This window comes from Aphelocoma coerulescens, chromosome 3 (genome assembly GCF_041296385.1).
Source record: "Aphelocoma coerulescens isolate FSJ_1873_10779 chromosome 3, UR_Acoe_1.0, whole genome shotgun sequence".
NCBI lineage: Eukaryota > Metazoa > Chordata > Aves > Passeriformes > Corvidae > Aphelocoma > Aphelocoma coerulescens.
The window spans coordinates 116,614,408-116,635,383 of record NC_091016.1 but is presented as its reverse complement, the minus strand read 5'-3'; the positions used below and the strand labels follow the sequence as shown (position 1 = coordinate 116,635,383).

Here is a 20,976-nt window from a genome sequence, read left to right as displayed (position 1 = left end):
AAACTACAACAGTAGAAAAGCTGCAGTATGTGAATTTGCTGTTCAAGCCAAAAAATTAACAGAACATTTTGTTGTGGCCAATTCAAAGTGAAAAAATTTGACTAGCAGTTAAAAGAAATATTGAAAATTGAGTCAAGTAAAATATTTTTTCACCTGAAAGGAAACATTTTAAAATTGTAACATTGAAAAAGCATGTGACCCAAAATTACTTATCTACTTAAAATTTAAAAAACTAAATATTTCTCGTCCTTTACAGTTCTAATAACTATCTTGCACTAATCTAGTCAATATTTCATAAAAATTTCTTAGTAGTTTCAGTTCATCTAAACTTTTAATTTTTTTACCATATATAAGATTTAAATAAAAATAAGAAATAAGTCCTCAAATTTAGGACTTGTTGCCCTTTAGTAACCTTTGGAATCTTTTCCAAATTTGTATTTTGTCCCTTCTTTCTTGATGGCCAAAGCAAAAGCTTGAAAATAAGCTGATTTATGTTTAGAGAAATTCAAATCTTGGATCTATTTCTTTTTTGTCAGTTTGCTCACTGTTTTTGAAAATAGCTAGTATTTTTCTTACAATGGAAAACTGACTCTTGTCTTCAGAATTAAAAATACATGCAAGTAGCTCCATGTATAAAATTTTTCTAAAGCATGAGTATTTTTACATTAAAATAGGTAGGGATCCTTGGCATTATCATCTTGCTGAATTTGTTATATTACAGTTACCACTTATATGGGCTCTTTGATTATGTGATTTGGGAACAAGATTTTTTGAATAGCAAAATCAATTCTATAAAACTTACCTCTGTATTATCAGGAGTATTATGGTTTTTTTGTAAAACCAGCAAGATATATTGGGCAAACAAATACCCTATTTTTTTTTTTTTTAATAAATTTTTTTTTTATTAAATAGGTGCAAGCAGATCTCATTGCTAAACCTTCAGTAGCAGTTGAGTTTGTGACACACCTGGGTATAAACATGCCTGATTTTGCTGGAAGTGGTGTGGAGATGAATTCTAATATATTCCATGAATCTGGAATTGAAGCACATGTTAGTGTAAAAGCTGGACAACTGAAATTCAGCATTCCTGCTCCAAAGAGTCCAGTAAAGCTCCTCAGTATCAGGTAATGAGAACTTTCAAGGCTATGCTCTTCCTTCTCTTCTCGGTTTTTATTGTGGTGGAGTTGAAAGGCTAGGGCAGGCGCAGAAAAATTTTCAGTTCAGAAAAATCCCAGACATTCTAAAACTGGGATAACTTCTTTTGTGAGACAAGCAAATATGCCAGAATAGTGAGGACTCAGATTCACAGCTTACAGATTATTTGTTGCTATTTTTGAAATTTTATACAAGACTATTACCATTTCCATTCATTTGTTTTCTTTCACATAAAATTATTATAATAGCAATATTTTAAATTTAATTTAAATGAACTACTTACATTAATTTTAGAGAGAGCAAATGGCTCAATACATTAAATTATAATTATCAATAATATTACCTACATCATTTAACACCAGATGTTATTTCAGTTAGCCCCTACATTGATAAGCAAGTTTTATTCGGAAATAACCTTGTTAATAGGACAATGTCTGAACACCTGTCCTGGGAATAAATGACTGACTTTTCTGTTCCAGCAATACACTGCATTTGGTGTCTCCAGCCAAAACTGAAGAGATTCCACCTCTGATAGACAGCCAAGTAACCTCAACTTCTTGCAAGCCTTTTATTCCTGGTCTAAATTTCTGCACCAAGTTATTATACGCTAATTCCACTGACACAGAGGCAGCTCCATATTTTCCCTTGACTGGAGAATCCAGGTAAGTCATGTCAACTTAAACTATGTTTATTTTGTGCTACCTACCTTCCCTCTTAGTCTCCAGTAGTCTCTTACATAAAGAGTACATTTAAAAATCTTTCAAAATAGGCTGGCAACAGCAGGTCAGACAGAGAGCTGGTGAGAACGGTATGATTTCTTCTCTATGTGGTCATGGACAAAAAAGTTATTCACAAGACATTTGTTTACTCCTTCTGTAGATTTGACGTTGAATTAGTGTCCACTGGCAAAGTAAAGGAGTACTTTGCAAGTGCAAACTACGAGCTGCAGAGAGAGGGAAATGACCAGATAGACACCTTAAAGTTTGCTGTCCAGGCAGAAGGTAAGAGTCAAAAAAACCTGTGTGGTTTTGCTTGGTTTTGAACTGTGGCATTTACCAGAAAAGAGATTTTTAGTAATAAATCTTAATATCATTCTTTACAGTATTAGGTAGAATACCGTTTTCACACCCAAAACCACCAACACTTTAACTACATTTCCTTTCATGTATGCAATCCCAGTGCAAGATTTTCATGATGAGAGGCTGATTTTGTATTTTGCATGATTTTAGTAACAGTGTGATGTTAGTGCATGGAAGCAAGGATGAGGAGATGTTCATGGGTTCTATATAAGCAAGAGAAAAATACGTTTCTGATGAAATATGGAATGAAAGCACTCAAACCATCTGTGGGATAATTTAAAAACCAAAAGTATTGATGGATTGGTGGATCAGTCCATGGTGTGTTTAGAAGATGAGAAGAAAAGAGATGACTCAGCTGCTAATCAGACTCATCAAAAGTTATGTTAGATCTTTAGCATGATAGAATTACCAGCTGATCCTTTTTTATTCTCCTTGAAGAAAAGTCCAAACAGATTCCATAGTTGTGAATAACCAAAGTACGTTATATTTTCTAGGTGTAAACCAGCATGAGGCCACATTGACCTTCAGGTACAACAGAGGCAAAAAGATTTTGACCAGTGATGTCCACATTCCAGATGTTGACGTTGACTTTGGTACAAACTTGAGAATTACTGATGAATCAATTTCTGGGAAGAAAGCATACACCTTTGTCTTAGACTTCAACAACAAGAAGACTCCTGAAGTTACTCTTACTGGCCAGATAAGGTAGCTCAGGAACACATTTAGAATTTAACAGCTACCATTGAGTAAGATAGCTAAAGATTTTATTGGGTGTAAAAATGTGGGGAAATTTTATCTCATTTTGGAGAAATTTCTTAAATACAGAGACAGATAAACTTGCCATTGAAACCCCATTTAAAAAACTTTAAAGTATTTTATTTGAAATACATCAAATATATACATATAATACATTGTTTGATCTTTTCTACCATATGTATATATATAATTTGTATTACAAGTTCCTTGAGGTAGTTCTTCCATGTTTGCACACATGACTACAAGAATGCATTGTACTACTGTTATTGCAGGTGTGATAATCCAAGGATATAAACAAAGCAAGGTTTGTTCAGAGAGGTATTATCTTTTACTGGATATGCTTGTCTCTAAAAAAAGTTATTACATCTCTCCATGAAGAAATCTAATGGCACTCAGTAAGAAACAAAACCAAAAATAACTGAGAGCTTCCTGTAAAAATTCCCACGCTTCACGATGAGAATATTTCCGGGAACATCTACAGGGGAGCTAACAAAAATGTTCAGCCTGCCAGGGTTTCTAAAATTGTCTGCCTCACAAGCCCGTAGTGAAATGAGCTGATCACATTCTTTAATAAACCTCAATCTTCCACGGAATTCTGTGATCTTGATGGTTCCCCGGGGAGTCTTTGTCTTTGCTGTTCATGTAGAATTGCCTCTGATATCAGTGGGAGCTTTGGACAGATGTCAGGGACCTCAATTCCCTTTCATTTTCACTAACATAATATTAGACGTTTGCTTGAGTCAACAAAGTTACAGATATAAAATAAATGTGAATAAAAGAAAATGAAGCCCAGTGGCATCATATATTTTGTCAAGTGTTTTGTTTCTATGTGATTCATGGCCACAGTCTATATCCTGAGTAGAGAATTCAGCTTGAGTAAGGCATTCAGAATTTGGTTCAGTTACAGCTTTACCAGGACAGGTACATATTTCCATCCTTTTCACTCTTATGAAATTAACACAGACTCATAATTGTACCTACAACTACTCATTGTTTATCTGCACAGTAGCATTATAATAGTCTACTACAGACTTTCCAACGTAACTATCAGAAGCTGAAAATATTCATTGAATTAGAGCAGTGTTTACAAGTTTGATTCAATCTAATTTTTTATAACACCTATTATGCCTTTGGTATAGATTTAAATGCTGAAATTGCTCCTGAAAAAGTACAGTTAAATATTTTTATTCACATTTATTTTTCTTTCACAGGTATGCTGGAGTGGAAGAGGCAATGTTAAGAGGCACCATTTCTTTTCCTCGCCTGCAAACCGAACTTAGAAGTGAAGCATTGGTTAATTACTCACCAAACAAAGCATACCTTCAGATCAGCTCAGCTGCAACAATTCATGGAAACTCAATTTCAAAAAGAGTTCTTCTCAGATATGGTAGGGGCAAAAACATGGTCCACATACACAACCTATAAATTTAAGCATCTTTTTACATTAGTTTATAGTATATCTCAAAATAAAAATATTACTAATTTTATCCTTTTCTTTTAAATTCATGATTTTTAGATGCTGAGAAAGTTGAGCTAGAGTGGAATTCAGGTGCCAGTGCTGCTGTGAAAAAACTGTCTTCTGCTTTCCCAGCTGACTTTTCAGACTACCCAAAAACCCTAGAGAAGCATGCCAACGAACTGCTGGATCGGAAAGTGGCTCATACGGATATGACACTGCGACATATCGTGTCACAATTTATTGTGGTATGGTTTTCCACCTTCAGTAGATATTACAGCTCCACCACATAGCCCTGAGGAATTCTTGCCTCCCCCATGGAAGCCAAAATAAGAACTACTTGAAAAATCTCTCATCAGATTGAATAAGCTGTGTGTTTTCAACTTTGATAGAACCAGTCACTTTAGCAGATACCTGGAGTTCAGTATTTGGCTAGTCCAAATAACTTTCAGATAACTTCACTGGGAAGTCCTAAAACTTGTTATTTACTTTTTAAAACTTTTCTCCTCACTGCAGGCAACCAACACCTGGCTGCAAAAAACATCAAAAGATGTCCCCTATGCCCAGACTCTGCAAGACAAACTAAGTGCACTGCAGGAACTTAACATTCAGAAACTCAACCTGCCTGTTATCACCATTCCTGAAGAACTTTTCCTGAAAAGGTAGGGAGTGAAATTGGGATAGCAATACAGGAAACTGAAAATAGATATTTGTTCATATTTTTGTGTTATTTTATTTTACTTTGGTTTTATAAAACAGCGTGGAATTGATGTAGACATTAGCATAAAATTGGAATCATAAGAAAGAACTTTAAGGTCAGAGAAATGAAATTATACAGAGGAATTCATGCATGTATTTAATACAGATTTGTCTTCATGCAGTATGTGAATAGATCCCAAATATTATATTATACAGTGCACTGAATAAAAATACAGCATTCAACAGTCTTTAAGCCACAGAACTACTGAAGCCATGTTTCCCATAGATTTTTATCCTACATCCCTGCAGGCACTTCAGCCATAACCCTTACAGCTCTACATTCTCCTGTGCAGCCCTGTGGGAAAATTCTTCCCATTCCCCTACACATACTGGTTAAGCTCCACCAGTAGAGCAACCTGACCTCTTCCCATGCCTGACTTGCTCAGAGGGAAGTTGTACACATATGGACTGGATGCTTGTACTAGTTTGGTCCCATCTCTTCTACCTAAAAGAGAGTTTCACAGGACTTGCATGGATGTAATTACCCTTCTGTCAAATTTCATAGAAATGAAATGCTGAAATGAATGTAAAGGACAACACAGGCTGGTGTAAGACTGAATTCCAAAAACAAATGGAGAACAGTCTTGAATTTTATATCTCTTAGATCTGTTTTTCCATGTAATATCTTTCATTGTACTAATATGATATTGTATGTTAATGACACGTATCTCTTGCTGCTATTTTGTTCCTGAGCTAAGTATAAACAAGGAAGAAACTCTTTTTTCTCCTAGCTTGTTTTCATCTGTGCTAATAATAATAATAGGATTTTTTTACTGTTCTTTTATGTTGCTTTTTAAATCTTTTGATGAAAAGGAACAAATTTCAGAAGTTTTTGCTTATTTTTCATCTTAGGATATAGCTCTAAGTGTAAAAATTGAAGATTTTGCAATATGAAAGACCAGTTAGGCAAACAAGAAAAGTATCTTTGCCAGCTTATTGTTCATTCACAAAATAGGGCCAAGTTTCCTTCTTTTTTGCCTTTTTGTAATTATACTTTTTCAGCCAATGATCCATTTTCCAGTCCTAGCTCCTGGTCACATGCTTAAATTTTTATTTCCTTTTATTCAGAATAAAAAAAAGCTGAATATTTGGATTAAACTTTTGAAATGCTTGTAATAAGAGAGATAGATAAATTCTTAATAATTTAGAATCTTACCATGTCTAATTGTAATATGATTTCATGCATTTCTATAAGAATACCTCACTTTTTAAAAAAACATAAATGCCTTTTTCTGGTATTCAGCATCCTGCAAGTATGTCAGTGTTTTTGGAGGATTTATTTTTTACTTGACCTCTAAGTCTCTCTGTTTATGAAATGAGAGGAAAAAACATTGAGAGAATTCCCTGATACCAAAAGTATTTTCAGTAAATTCTGATGAATGAATGCTTAAAAATGTTGATATTAATATCTGATCATTGCATTTCTCTCTAAAACTGAAGTCAGGACATTGATAATAGGCATGTAAGCTCGCTCAGTATCATGGGCAGAGTAGGAAATCATTGAAATTCCTGTATATACTTTATGAAGTTACAGTTTCTAACAGTGTTATCTTTATTTTCCAGTGAAGGCCAGGTCAGATACAACTTAAATAAAAACAGTTTTGTAATTGACATTCCATTGCCATTTGGGGGAAGATCATCCGATGAGATATGGGTGCCGCAGACTGTTAAAACACCTCCTCTGGTAATGGAGTCCATGGGAATAAGTGTGCCATCTCAGGAATACAGAATCCCAAGATTTACTGTTCCAAAATCCTATCCTTTCCGGGTGCCTTTGCTGGGCAAGTTAGAGGTCTCTGCTAATGTGTACAGCAACTATTACAACTGGACAGCCGCGTACACTGTGACTAACAGCACCACAGAGAGAGCAACCAGTGTAAAAGCTACCTACAACACAAATGCAGATTCAGTTTTTGAGCTACTTTCCTACAGTGTGAAGGGTAAGAATGTTTGCTAATACTACAATGTTTGTTTGCAAACCTACTTTTATATTTTATTTCCCTTGTATCGAGTACAGTACATTTATTTGCCTGCGCTCATTTAAGGACAGGTGTTGCACAATCTCAAATCATTTTCTGTTTGTTTTTAAAGATATGTGTCTGTTTATTCAGTCACTGAAGGTGAAGTCATTCAGTAAAGAATTCTAGAGTCCATATTTTCCTGGATATTACTTACTGAAGAAAATGTCCTTCAAAACTGAAGGCACAATTCTACAAACACTTGTGTAGCTGATAAATCAAGTGTAGGTGTATGTGTAGGTATGCCCACGATTTATTTCTCAGTCTATTTATAAGTGTATATATATAATTGCCTTATCATTTATCTGAGTCCATATGTTGCCATAAGTGGTATTTTTAAGTTAGTTCCCCTAAAACTGCAGTTTGAGTTCTCAAACTACAAAAAGACAAACTGACTTCATTTTCTTCTAAACTCCTCACTGTGACTGAGGCATGATAAAGAAAACACTAAAATCCAGGAATGTTAGATATGGGCTATTGTTGAGTCCATCTTCTTAATTTAAGTTTAAATAATGACATAACTTTGTATCATTTCACATTATTATATTTAGTTGTGTAGAGAAAAAATTTATTTGTAATTCAAAACTTTAGCTTCAAATATCAAAATAGTAGCCATTTTTACCGAAATATTTAGTATTTACCAAAACACTTAGGCCTTTAAAACAAAATGGTACAACAGTAATTGCAATTCAAAGTAGCATAGAAGTTCAGTGGTATCAGACAAGTTCTTAAAAAGGTACAGAGGCACTTACCTTTTGTCTTCTTTTTCCTATTTCAGGTTCTGGAGAAGCATCATATAACAGAAATGGATTCATCTGTGAATATGAAAATCACCTGGAGCACAGAGTCTTAACATCAGTTTTTAAGCTGTCTGGCAGAAAGAGTTCCAAACCTATTCCAGTTACAAACTACACCTTATCACTTACAGCATCAAGTCCTCAGCTTTCATTTTCCGGTGATATTTTTTCTGAAAAAATAAACAATGTGAATACCAATAACATCAAAATGGAAGGGCAGCTGGAAGTGGCTTCTGTGTTTGCAAGAAGCATTTACACTCTGTCTACCACATACAACGAAAGGAGACGGGTTTTAGAAGGAAAATCAAATCTGAAACTGGATTCTTCTTACCTTCAGGCTACCAATCAGATATCTGGCAGATACAGTGATGGTTCATTTTCCATTACTTCAGTTTCTGATGTACAAAATGGACTATTAAAGAACACAGCTTCACTGAAGTGTGAAAACAGCCAGCTGAAAATGTCATCTGTAACCAACGGGAGCTATCGACATACTGCAGGTGTCAATAAGCTTGAAATAATTTTGTCAAAGAAGATGGCAGCACTTCGATCAGAGTACCAAGCCACTTACAAGCAAATCCAGTATTTTGCCTTGTTTGCAGGTTCTCTCAATTCCCAGGATCTTGTTTTCAACACTGATATCTCCCTGACTGATCAGAAGAATCGAGCTGCACATAAGTCATCACTCAATGTCAATCGGTATGGTCTAGCCAGCAGTGCAACCACCAACGTGCAGTTGAGTCCCTTGGCAATGCAGAGCGAAATGAATGCCAAGCTTGACACTGCTGGAGGCTCCATGTCACTGTCCTCTTCTGGGCGCTATGGGAAAAACAATGCAAAGTTCAATGTAGGTGGAAGAGTGAGCCTAACAGAAATAACACTGGGAAGTGAATATCAGAGTACGGTTCTGGGTATGGACAACAAACATGTTTTAAACTTCAGAGTTAATAGAGAAGGACTCAAGTTCTCAAATAATTTGCAAGGATCATTCAAAGATATTAAGTTGGAGTATACAAATGATTTGAATATTCCAGGCTTAGCCTTAACGTTTGCTTCAAAATTAGACAACAGCTTCAGCTTTGACAAGTTCCACAAACATGTTTTTGACCTTCAATTGGAGCCTAGCTCACTAACAGCTAAACTGAGCAATAATTTTAAATACGCTAAAACAGAAGTTTCCAACAAAGCAGAACTCCTTCTCGAGCCTCTGAATATGAACTTGGGTGGCAATGTCAGAGGAGCCTACGGAGAAGATGAAATAAGACACACCTACACCCTCACATGTGCTGGTCTAACTGCAGACTTGAAAACAGACACCGTGGCAAATGTTCAAGGCGCAGCAGTGAGTCACAGAACTCATCTGGATGTGGCGGGACTTTCTTCCTCAGTTACCATGAACACAAACTGTGATTCCAAATCTCTCCGTTTCAGCAATGCTGTGCATTCTACTATGTCCCCATTTGTCATCACTGCTGACGTACACACCAATGCTAATGGAAAGCTGGTCGCTGTGGGTGAACACACAGGAGACCTGTACAGCAAATTCTTGTTTAAAGCAGAGCCTCTTGCTTTCACTATCTCCCATGATTACCGAGGCTCTACCAGCCATAGCTTGAAGTCTAGAGGAAGGTACACTACGCTGCTTGACAACAAAGTTCATATGCTTTTTACTCCATCAGAGCAGTCAAGTGCTTGGAAATTGAAAAGTCAGCTAAACAATAATGTATATTCACAAGATTTCAGTGCTTTCAATAATGCAGAAAAGATCGGTGTGGAACTTAATGGAAGAGCTTTAGCAGATCTCTCTGTAATGGACACATCAGTCATACTACCATTAACATCTCAAGAAGTTAACTTAATTGATGTATTGGGTCTCAGGGACAGCATATCGGAGCCTCAAGAATTCAGCATCTCTGGCTTTGTGAAGTATGACAAAAATAAAGATACTCAAGTTATTAGCCTGCCCTTCTTGGAAAATTTGCCAGTTTACTTTGAAAAACTCAGAGGCACCATTCTATCCACACTGCAGGCCATACAAAGTTACCTGAAGAGCATAGACATAGAACAACACATGAAAAAATACAAGGCAACTTTGGACAAACTGCCACAGGACATTGGCGATTACATGGACAAATTAGATATCAAAGGCAAAGTTAGCAGCATGAAAAATAATTTTGTTGCTTTCACAAAGGACTACAGAATAACATCTGATGATCTCCAAATTATGCTGGAGAAAGCCATGGACAATCTTCAAGAAATACTGTCTCAGCTGCAGATCTATCTGATAGAAATTGAGCAATACATCAAAGACTGTTATGAGCAGTATGACATTAAAGCACTTATTGCACAACTTCTTGATCAAATAGTTGAAACAATGACAGCTCTAGAAAACAAATATCAGGTAAGAACAACTGTAATCAACATCATTGAAAAATTGTGGGGTTTTTTCCGACAATATGATCTTAACAAAATCGGAAGCAGCACTTTGGCTTGGATTAAAAATGTAGATGATGAGTACGGGATTACAGCTAGGATACAGGAAAACCTAGAACAACTCAAGATTCAGATTCAGAATATTGATGTCAGAAGCATTGCAGAAAATTTGAAACGACAGATTAAAGCGTTTGATGCTAAAGAATGTTTAGAAAAATTTAAGCGATCTTTGCCAATCGAAAAAATTAATGAAATTCTTGAACAAATCAAAGACTTTATTCTAAATTGGATAGAGGAATATGAAGTATCTGAGAAGATCAGCGCTTTCCGTGGTCATATGCGCAAACTGATTGTAAAATATGAAATTGATAAGCAGATATATTTTTTAATTGACAGAATGATAGAACTGCTTAACAAGTACAGAATAAAAGAAACTGTCCAGAAACTGACTATCTACTTGCAAAATATCGATGGGAAGTCATGCTTTGATAAAGTTGTTGCTTTTGTTGATGATGCTGTCAAGAAAGTGCAAACTTTTGATTATGAAAAGATGATAAAGGAAGTCAACAAGTTCCTTGATATGGTTATTAAAAAGCTCAAGGCTTTTGATTATAACCAATTTGTCGATGACACAAATAACAAAATTCGAGAAGTGACACAGAAAATAAATGAGGAACTCAGAAATCTAGAACTTCCACAGAAAGCAGAAGCACTGAAACAGTATATAAGAGATTTTAGATCTGCGATTTCAAAATACATGGAACAACTAAAGGACACGAAGCTTGCTGCAATAATTAACTGGCTCAGGGAGCTCATTGACTCAACAACATTTGCTAATCTCAAAGCCAAAGTAAATGAACATCTGGAAGACCTGCAAGAGAGAATTTCTGAAATGGATATTTCCCAGGAATTCCAGTGGTGTCTTCAGAAGATAAGCCAATTCTACAATTCAGTTGTCGTATACATTTCTGACCAATGGATCACAACTTTAAAAAAAATCACTGCGTTGGCTGAAGAGTATGATCTAAAAAATTGGGCTGAAAATATAAAAAAGTTTGTTGAAACTGGATTTAAAGTCCCTGAAATCAAGATGGTTATAGTCACCATACCTGCCTTTGAGGTTAGCCTCCGAAGTCTTCGGGAAGCAACATTTCGAACACCAGAATTCATTGTCCCACTGACTGATCTCCATGTCCCCTCCTATGAGATCAATATTAGGACACTAAAGGACATGAAAATCCCAATGAAATTTACTACCCCAGAATTTAAAATTCTAAATACCTTTCAAGTACCTTCCTTTGCAATTGACTTGATTGAGATTAAGCTTATGATTGTGAGAACAATAGACAAATTCATGTCTACTGAGTTTCAGTTACCATCTATCGATGTCTATTTGAAAGATCTGAAGATGAGAGATATGCCTTTTTCTGACATTTCTTTCCCAGAAATACAAATGCCTCAGTTTCAAATACCAGAATTATTGATTCCAAAGCTAAATCTAAATGAACTCCAGATTCCTAACATAAAGATACCAGAGTTCCAGCTCCCACGTATCCCACATGCTGTGACTGTCCCTACATTTGGTAAATTATCTGGTGCTTTCAGAGTCACCTCTCCATTCTTCACACTGTCTACACAAGCTGAGCTTCATAATACTACAACATCTGCAAACAGTCCAGAATTTGTGACCTCCATTTCAGCTCAAACGACATCCAAATTAGACTTCCTAGTTTTTAGTGTGATTGCAGATTCACGTCTCCTGGCCCCTGACATGAAGCAGCTGAACTTTAAAAATGCCATGAAAGTCAACCATAGGTTCCTTAAAGTTGATCACACCAATGAAGTGGTATTTTTAGGGACCTCAGTAGAAGGTGAAGCTGAAACTAGAGCAAACTTACATACAAAGAAAAATTCAATAGAACTACAGAATAATTTAATGGTCAAACTGCAAAGAAAAATTTGGATGCAGAGTGGAATGGCATATTCCCACAGACTGAATATTCCACAAGCTGATTTCTCCAGCCAAGCTGATCTGGTCAATAACATGACAACAGAGATAGAAGCAGGATACATATCATTTACCTCTGCTGGTAAAGGAAACTGGAAATGGGCTTCACCTAATTTCTCCGATGAAGGCACTCATGATTCACATGCCACTTTCAAGGTTGAGGGCCCCAGTATTACATTTTCTGCCAGCAACAGAATAAATGATAAATACCTGAAAGTCAACCAAGCTATGAGATATGAATGTCATTCCTTAATGTCTGCAGCACTTCAGATTCAGTCTGAAATTGAGTCACAGCGTGTGGGACGTAGCCTTCTGAACGTGAAAGGCACAGGAGAGCTTCTAGGAATGGAAGTAGAATTAACAGGCTCTCATAATGCTCGGCTCCATGGACGGATTACTGGAACTGTAAATAATGAGCTTTCCTTCTTGGCAAACCCCTCTGAAATTCGTCTTTCAACAAACAATGATGGAAATGTGAAAATCAGTTTCCCAATGAAACTGACTGGCAAAATTGACTTTCTGAATAACTATGGGTTTGCCCTCAGTTCTTCTGTTCAGCAGGTCAACTGGCAAGCTACTGGCAGATTCAATCAGTACAGATATTCCCATAATATGTCTGCTGGCAACAATGATGACAGAATTGAAGCTCATATCGAAATGAATGGAGATGCCAACCTGGACTTCCTAAATATTCCTCTAACCATTCCTCAGATTCAGATTCCCTACGTTGGAATCAAAACTCCTCAGCTGAAAGATTATTCACTGTGGGAACAGGTAGGCCTGAAGGAATTATTGAAGACAACAAGACAATCCTTTGATTTAAATTTGAATGCTCAGTATGAGAAAAACAAAGACATGCATGTAATCCCACTTCCTTTAGCAAAAGTGCATGAAGTACTTAATAAAAACATCCTTTTGTTCAACAAACACTTTGAGAAAGGAAGAAATGCAGCTTTAGATTTTCTCACAAAGTCATATAATGAAGCCAAAACAAAATTTGACAAATACAAAATACAAACATCACTGAACAAACTACCACGGACCCTCAGGATTCCAGGATACACCATTCCAATTGTGAATATTGAAGTCTCTCCTTTCACTGCTGAGATGCCAGCCTTTGGTTTCACTCTTCCGAAAGAAATAAGCACAAGAGGATTCACAGTCCCAATTATTGGCTTTTCAGTTCCATCTTACACAGTAGTCGTACCTTCTGTTGAGCTTCCAGTCCTTCATATCCCTCAGGACCTACGCACGCTAAAGCTTCCCAGATTCAGAATCAACAGCTCAGCAAACCATGTCTTAGTTCCTGCCATGGGTAACATTACTTATGACTTCTCATTTAAATCCAGTGTGATCACTTTAACTGCAAATGCTGGGCTGTTCAATCAGTCGGATATTGTTGGACATCTCAGTGTCTCATCCTCTTCTGTCATTGAAACTCTGCGATTTAAGCTGGATGGTTCAACAAGTTTGACAAGAAAAAGGGGGTTGAAGCTGGCCACAGCATTGTCCCTGAGTAACAACAAATATCTAGGAGGAAACCATGATAGCACTATCACTCTCTTAAAGAGGATCATGGAAGCTTCAGTGGCAACAAATATAGAGGTTGATACACCAGTTTTAAAAATTAATTTCAGCCAAGAACTTTCTGGAAATACAAAATCTAAACCCACTCTTTCCTCAGGAATAAAATTAATGTATGATTTTAATACTCCCAAATATGGTACAAATGCTAAGGGAGAAATTGCTCACAAATTTGCTTTAGAGAGCCTTACATATTACATATCAGTAGAATCTTCTACAACTGGGGATATTGATGGAGTATTTTACACTGGAAATGCATTTTCTGGAAGTTTAGACCATGAGGCGAATGCCTATCTAAATGCTAATGGAGCTCGGTCATCCCTCAAGTTTGAGGCCCACTCTAAAGCAGATGGACTCTGGATCATTGAAATCAAAGACTTACTTGCAGTTGAAGCATCTACCCGTCGTATTTATGCTGTCTGGGAGCACAATGGGAAGAACTATGCACGATGCACATCTCGTTTCACAACAACAGGGACTCAGAGATGCAAAGCAACCTTAGAGCTGGCTCCTTGGGATGTATCAGCAGATCTTCAGATTCAAGCCATTCAGCCAAATCCCTACCTGGGCATGGCATCAGTTAATGAGGTTGTTGTAGTGAAAATCAGTCCTGCAAACCAGAAAGCTAGCTGGAAGGGTGAAGGCCAAATTCACTCATTATCTCTCAGTCATGATATGCAGTTATCAAATGAAAAATCAAAGGCAAAATTTGTTATTTCTGGATCTTTGGAAGGATACATGGATTTCCTCAAAGACATCAAGTGTCCCATTTCTGAGAAGAGCTTATGGGATATCTGGAAGCTGGACGTCACTACCAGTGCTGACAGGAAACAGTACTTGAATGGTTCGGCATCCCTCGTGTACACAAAGAGTGAGGACGGTTACTTTTTCCCCATACCTGTGAATAAGCTGACCGATGGCTTCACTGTCACTATTCCTGAGTTACACCTAAAGGCCCCAAGCCCTGTTCTCAGCACTCCAGAGTTCAGCCTTCCTTTCACCACTCTCCAGGTCCCAGCATACACCATTGACATGCGCAACATAAAAATTCCACAGACGCTAAGCACAATGCCATTTGATGTCCATTTGCCCACACTGCCAAAACTAAGATTCCCCAAAGTGGATGTAGGAGCAAATTATATTACTTTAGAAGAATATAAAATGCCATTTTTTGAGGTGACAATACCTGAATACCAAATAACCATGTCTCAATTCACTTTACCAAAAAGTGTTTCATTTGGCAGTTTCTCTGTAGATCTTGATGAAGTAGCTAATAAAATTGCAGATTTTGAACTGCCTACAATTACCATTCCTGAACAGAAAATTGAGATCCCCCCTCTGAAAATATCCTTGCCTGCTGGAATTTACATCCCGTCATTTGGTGCCTTGACTGGATCTTTCAAAGTGTCTTCCCCTTTGTACAATGTCACCTGGAGAACAGACTTGACAAATAGGAAGGACTCTTTTGAACATTCCATTGACTCTACCTGCAGCTCAACATTGCAGTTCCTGGAATATGACCTGAATGGTAAGACATTAAAATTCCATATGCCATAATTTTAGGGGACACAAATTATTGTAGACTAGGCTTTTTCAGATCTTTTTTTCCCAGGCCTTTGCATATGAAGGTATTTCTGTCTATTTTCAGATCTTTTTTTCCCAGGCCTTTGCATATGAAGGTATTTCTGTCTATTTAGCATTGATATTAGAGAACACTTCTTTTATCAGCAATGGCACTTTTTCATAAATTACTATCAGAGTCTCAGTCAGTCACCCTGAAGGCTAATGACTATATATATGTGTCATATCCATGTTGAGATATAAATATGAATTTTAAAATGCTCCTGTCAAACAAATTTTTTCATATCTTTTTATTTGGGACATTATGGGCATTCAGTTTCTTGAAGCATAATTTGACATACCAGTGTAATACCCCAAAACTGGCCATCAAACGTACAACTGGCTATGTCTTTTATATTGTTTGTTGGTAATACACACATTTGAAATCTTTTTCACAGTTGTTTCAAACTATGAATATAAAGAAGGCGTGTTTGTTATGAAGACAACTGGCAGCTTTTCACATCGTGACATGAGTGCAAACTACAAGGAAAATCTGACTATTTCAGGATTTGGGTAAAGATTTGCTCTAATAATACAATTTATAATAGACATAATTGCAAGTGATGAGTTGTTGCTTTGATCTCTAATGCCCCAGGGTGCTTTGCAGTAATCGATAAGAACCTGTGTATCTACCCCACCTATTTTGACACACTATTGGCTGTGTCCTTTTCCTTCTCAAGGTAACTTTAAAGCTGTTCCCTCTCGGGGTTTCTAGAACGGCTTTTTCTCACCAGCCCCACATCAGAAAACCACTGAGACATAAACACAGTATTTTATAATCAGAGCAGTTCTAGATCTAACCATCAACATAGCTGGGTTTCTTCTCAGTGGATCCCCCTCTGCCACCACAAACCATTATAGAGTAATTTTTATTCACAAGTGCCCATGTCAGACTTGGCTGTCTTACTGCCTGTTTTGATCTGCAAGTGTTGTGTTGATACATCCAAGGGACAGAATCGGTGAAGGCAAGTACAAATGCAGATAAACAGTAGTGCCTGCACTTGTGTTGGTGGAAAAATTGCAGTCAGTTTGTGAAAATCTGTAGAAAGCTGACAATGGTACAGCTACAGGTTTTATTTTGCTACCCTAATTTAATGAAAATTCTCAACAAAGCTCAGTGTAGTTTTATCTTAAACAGGAAAATTGCAGTGACATGAAGTTTTGAATGTGTCAGGCTAAATTCTAAGAAATGTGGATAGTAAACCCTACATTTTATTTTCAAGATAAAGGCAGTGTTTACATACATACACATATATATATATATATATGAAAGTATAGGTGTTACTGTATTCAGACATACAGCATTGGGCTTGTGCTTTGTGCATCGATTCATAGCTGTGTATTTACTGTGGTTTCAGAGCCCTGGAGGACACTTTGTCACTAGATATCATCAGCCCAACTTTCACAGATGTTCATGTGCGTTACCAAGAGAATGAAAGGAAATCATCCGGCTCAATATCCTCACCCTCAGCCGGGACCCTTGCTTATGTCCTTGAAGGGGATGATAAAATTTTCATTGCCAGAGTTTATTACCAAACTCAGGTAAGTCTGATATGAGCAGTAAAAAGCAAAAATGCTTGATGTGGTCAGAGGAAAAGTTCTCTTTTAAATTTTGTGTGTACTTATGTTGAGATATAAATTAACTACCAAATAAAAACTATATTATCAGTAATTAAAGGTTTTATTTCCTACACTGGCCTTTCCAGTACTAAAAGTACTATGTGTGTAAAGAGGTGTTTTCAGCTCCTTCACACAGTTATTTTTTCCATCTCCTATGGTCAAGAAGGCACACCTACTGAAAGGGTAGAATGTACAAAGTCAGTTTTAGATAAGCTACCCATCAGGTTTAATAGATAGCCATAGCCCAGGGTTGCAGTAATTCTAAGTAGCCATCAGGCTACTTAGAATTACTACATAAATGACCATTATAGGAATAAGGCCGCCAGAAGAGGTTAGAGCATCTGTGAAGTGTCTTTTTTAATCCTTTAATATGTTACAATGCATGCTTTTATTATTGGCATACTACAATAATTTCAGAATTAAAATCTTACCTTCCAAAATTATATACTAATTTAGGGATCACAAGAAACTCATAATTCAATATTTACTATAAAAATGGAAAAACTATACATGGAAATATATTCTCATTTGAGGATTTATTAACTACTCTAACTGTCTAAACTGTCTCATTTATTTTAATGATTACAAAATTAAATCCTGTAATATTTTCATAGGAAGAAAATGCTTTTTGAATTCACTTTAATTGATTTCAGGAATGAGTAGAAGGCTCATTTTCCCAAGTAATTCACCTCCCTTATGAGACATGATAGGCATTTAATACAAAGGAAGGAAAAATCTTATTTGCAGTCAGATATTAAAGAAGACCAGACTAAGTTATGTTCTAGCCTTGCTCTTTGAAGAAGCTTGAAGTAGCTTGGTACGAGATAATTTCTTCCAAAATAACCTTTCAAGATGAGAGCAGACAGACAGCAAACAGACAGTGGACAAAAAATTGGAGAGTGCTTGTCTTAATCAATGACAACATTAAAGATGCAACAATGAGAATGTTGAAGTACGCTCATAAATAATATTGGAGTTTTCTTACCCTGTTTTGTATTTTCAGTCTGCTCCCCAGGAGGACATTGACATACTAAAAGGTGAGATATCCTTCAAGGAACCTGAGCAGATTCAAATGAAATTCAACTGGAATGAGGATGCTGCCAAAGACTTGCTGTTGGGTCTGAAAGAAAGAGTGCCTAAAATGACAGATGCAGTCTATAGGTATGTTAATCGGTACCATAAGGAGCACATGGGACTGGAAATTAGTGCTGCCACCTTAAAGATGAAGAATATAATGCAGAATAATGCTGAAAAAGCATACACTTTTGCTGCAAATAAAATAGATGAAATAGATGCTCAGCTTCGCACGGCTGCCAATGATGCCTCTGACAAATATCAGGAGCTGAAGTTCAAAGCTAAACGGCTTTATAGAAGAGCAGCAGATGAGGCTGAACAGTTTGACTATCAAAGAATAAAAGCAAAACTTTTGGATGTTTTAATTGACATAATAGAAGAGTACCACCAGAAAATAAAACACATAATTGACTCAGCCACTGAATTCCTGAAAACCACAAAATTCCAGGTCCCTGGGCTGTCTGAAAAGTACAGTGGTGCAGAAATATACATCATGACTACAGAGAAGGTAGCAAAAAGTGCTGATGTATGCCTTTCAAAACTTCAGGAGTACTTCGATGCCTTGATTGCAGCTATCAATGAGCTGGAAGTCAGACTTCCTGCTTCTGAAACAATTCTTAGAGGCCGTAATGTACTTGATCAAATTAAAGCAATGCTGAAAGATTTGCAGGAAAAAATCAGGCAGACATTTGCTACTCTTCAGGAAGCTGACTTTGCAGGAAGGCTGAAGCAACTGAAACAAGTAGTGCAACAACTTTTTCAGAAGGTAGAAGAAATGGTTAGAAGCTTGCAATCCAAAAATTTTGAAGACATTAAAGTCCAAACACAGCAGCTGTACAAAGATGCAATGGCTTCAGACTTTGCCCAGAAGCTGAGATCCTTGACAAAAGATGTTAAAAAATACGTTTCTCAGTTCAAAGACTTCAGCCAGAAGACGTTCCAGGACCTCTCAGAAAAGCTGCACCAGCTGCTCCTCTACGTAAAGTCATTGCGGGAGGAATATTTTGATCCAACTACACTTGGATTGTCAGTGAAATACTATGAGGTGGAAGACAAGGTACTGGAATGGCTGAAGGATGTCATAGATCTTCTCGTGGATTGGCACAATACGTTTGTTGGAGATCTTGCTGGCATCGTTACACGCCTGACAGACCAAGTAAGAGAATTAGTGGAAATCTACAGTCAGGAATATTATGATCTTATAACTGACTTTGAAGGAAAAGGAAAACAGAAGATCATGGAACTCTCTGCTGCTGCTCAGGAAAAAATCCGATATTGGTCTGCAGCTGCTAAGAGGAAAATTGATGAACATAACAAGCAACTCAAAGAAAAACTCCGGGAGATCTATGGGCAGCTTACTCAGTCCCAAGCAAAGCTAATCAGTGAAGCCAAAAGGTTAATTGATCTAACTATAGAAAATTACTCTGCTTTCCTGCAATATATCTCAGAGCTTCTTCGCTGGCTTGAGCAAATAACAGCTGAGAGCATAAAACCGTACGTAGCTGTTCGTCAAGGAGAGCTTAGAATACAGGTGCCCATGTGACTGGCAGTCCATTTACCACATGCCCCAAAAAAGCAGACAGGCACTCAGGAAGAAAGTGGAAATGACACACATAGTGATTCAGCAAGGCATTGGGAAAGGCTCCAGGAAATGGAAAGAAACGCAACTGATGAACAACTTGACACTGAGCAAGTGAGTCCTCAGAAGATTATGGAAAATATTCAGCAGCACATGAACACCTGAATGGACATGTAGAAGAGGGGAAGTAACAAGTTTCTACCAAAATGTATTTAAATATAACAGCAGTCAGCATACTGGAGCTTCAGGTAGATATGTTTGAATCTGAATTTGTAAATTAAAACTTAATAAACTACACTAGGTTATTTTAATAAGCTTAATAAGCCAATAAATGAGTTCTTTATTACATTTTTGTGTCATTCATTACAACTAGTTTTACTTGGAGCATAAGGCTTAATCCAACAATTTTCAAGGTCAATGGGAAGTCTTTTCTTTGATTTCACAGTATGTTGGATGAAGTCAATAATGTGCAATGCATATTGTAAATAGTCACAAAAGCTATGGAATACATAGAATAAACAGGTTTTAAGATAAAGGTCACATTCATAAGCCAGTTGAAGGAAGACTTGGAAACACATCTAATTCCCAGCATAAAAATACCTTCATAGATAAGTAAGGAAAAGGGCATGTATAAAAACATGAATTTTAAAAAAATGGTAAATTCTGAAAATGGCATAAAAATTGAAAATTAACATATAAACATAGGTAGAAATATGATTCCTGGAAAATTGCAGATAATAATACAAAGGTTTTCTTAATAAAAATTAATTTATGCCTGCATCAGTTTTCAGAAAACTATGCCAAGAATTTTAGATGGGTTTTCTTTCTACTGGCTAATTTATATTTCAGAAATACAGGGTTTTCTCACCTGTTTGCCCATGATATTTCTGGTTTCACTTTAAATTGTCTATCTTTTACTTAGTGTGAGTTTAGTCAAGTGTCAAAGTTTCATGGACATCACTGTGTATGATGGGAGTCAAAAAGTTTTCCCCTCCTAGGCTGAAACCTAACATTCATTTAAATTAATTTTCATTTAAA

The 20,976-nt window shown here is 36.7% G+C and overlaps 1 protein-coding gene across 1 annotated transcript in view; it reads left to right on the top strand.

Annotated features, from left to right (window-relative positions):
- Window positions 1-20,286, top strand: part of APOB (apolipoprotein B) — a 35,952-nt gene extending 15,666 nt beyond the window's left edge. The window contains 14 exon segments of the mRNA XM_069011675.1: window positions 913-1,124; window positions 1,635-1,817; window positions 2,035-2,156; window positions 2,729-2,939; window positions 4,202-4,377; window positions 4,507-4,694; window positions 4,963-5,108; window positions 6,769-7,145; window positions 8,002-15,573; window positions 16,064-16,178; window positions 17,024-17,207; window positions 18,289-19,898; window positions 19,900-20,024; window positions 20,027-20,286. Coding sequence (XP_068867776.1) covers window positions 913-1,124; window positions 1,635-1,817; window positions 2,035-2,156; window positions 2,729-2,939; window positions 4,202-4,377; window positions 4,507-4,694; window positions 4,963-5,108; window positions 6,769-7,145; window positions 8,002-15,573; window positions 16,064-16,178; window positions 17,024-17,207; window positions 18,289-19,898; window positions 19,900-20,024; window positions 20,027-20,103 — 11,298 coding nt within the window. The 3' untranslated portion in view covers window positions 20,104-20,286.
- The last annotated feature ends 690 nt before the right edge of the window (window positions 20,287-20,976 follow it).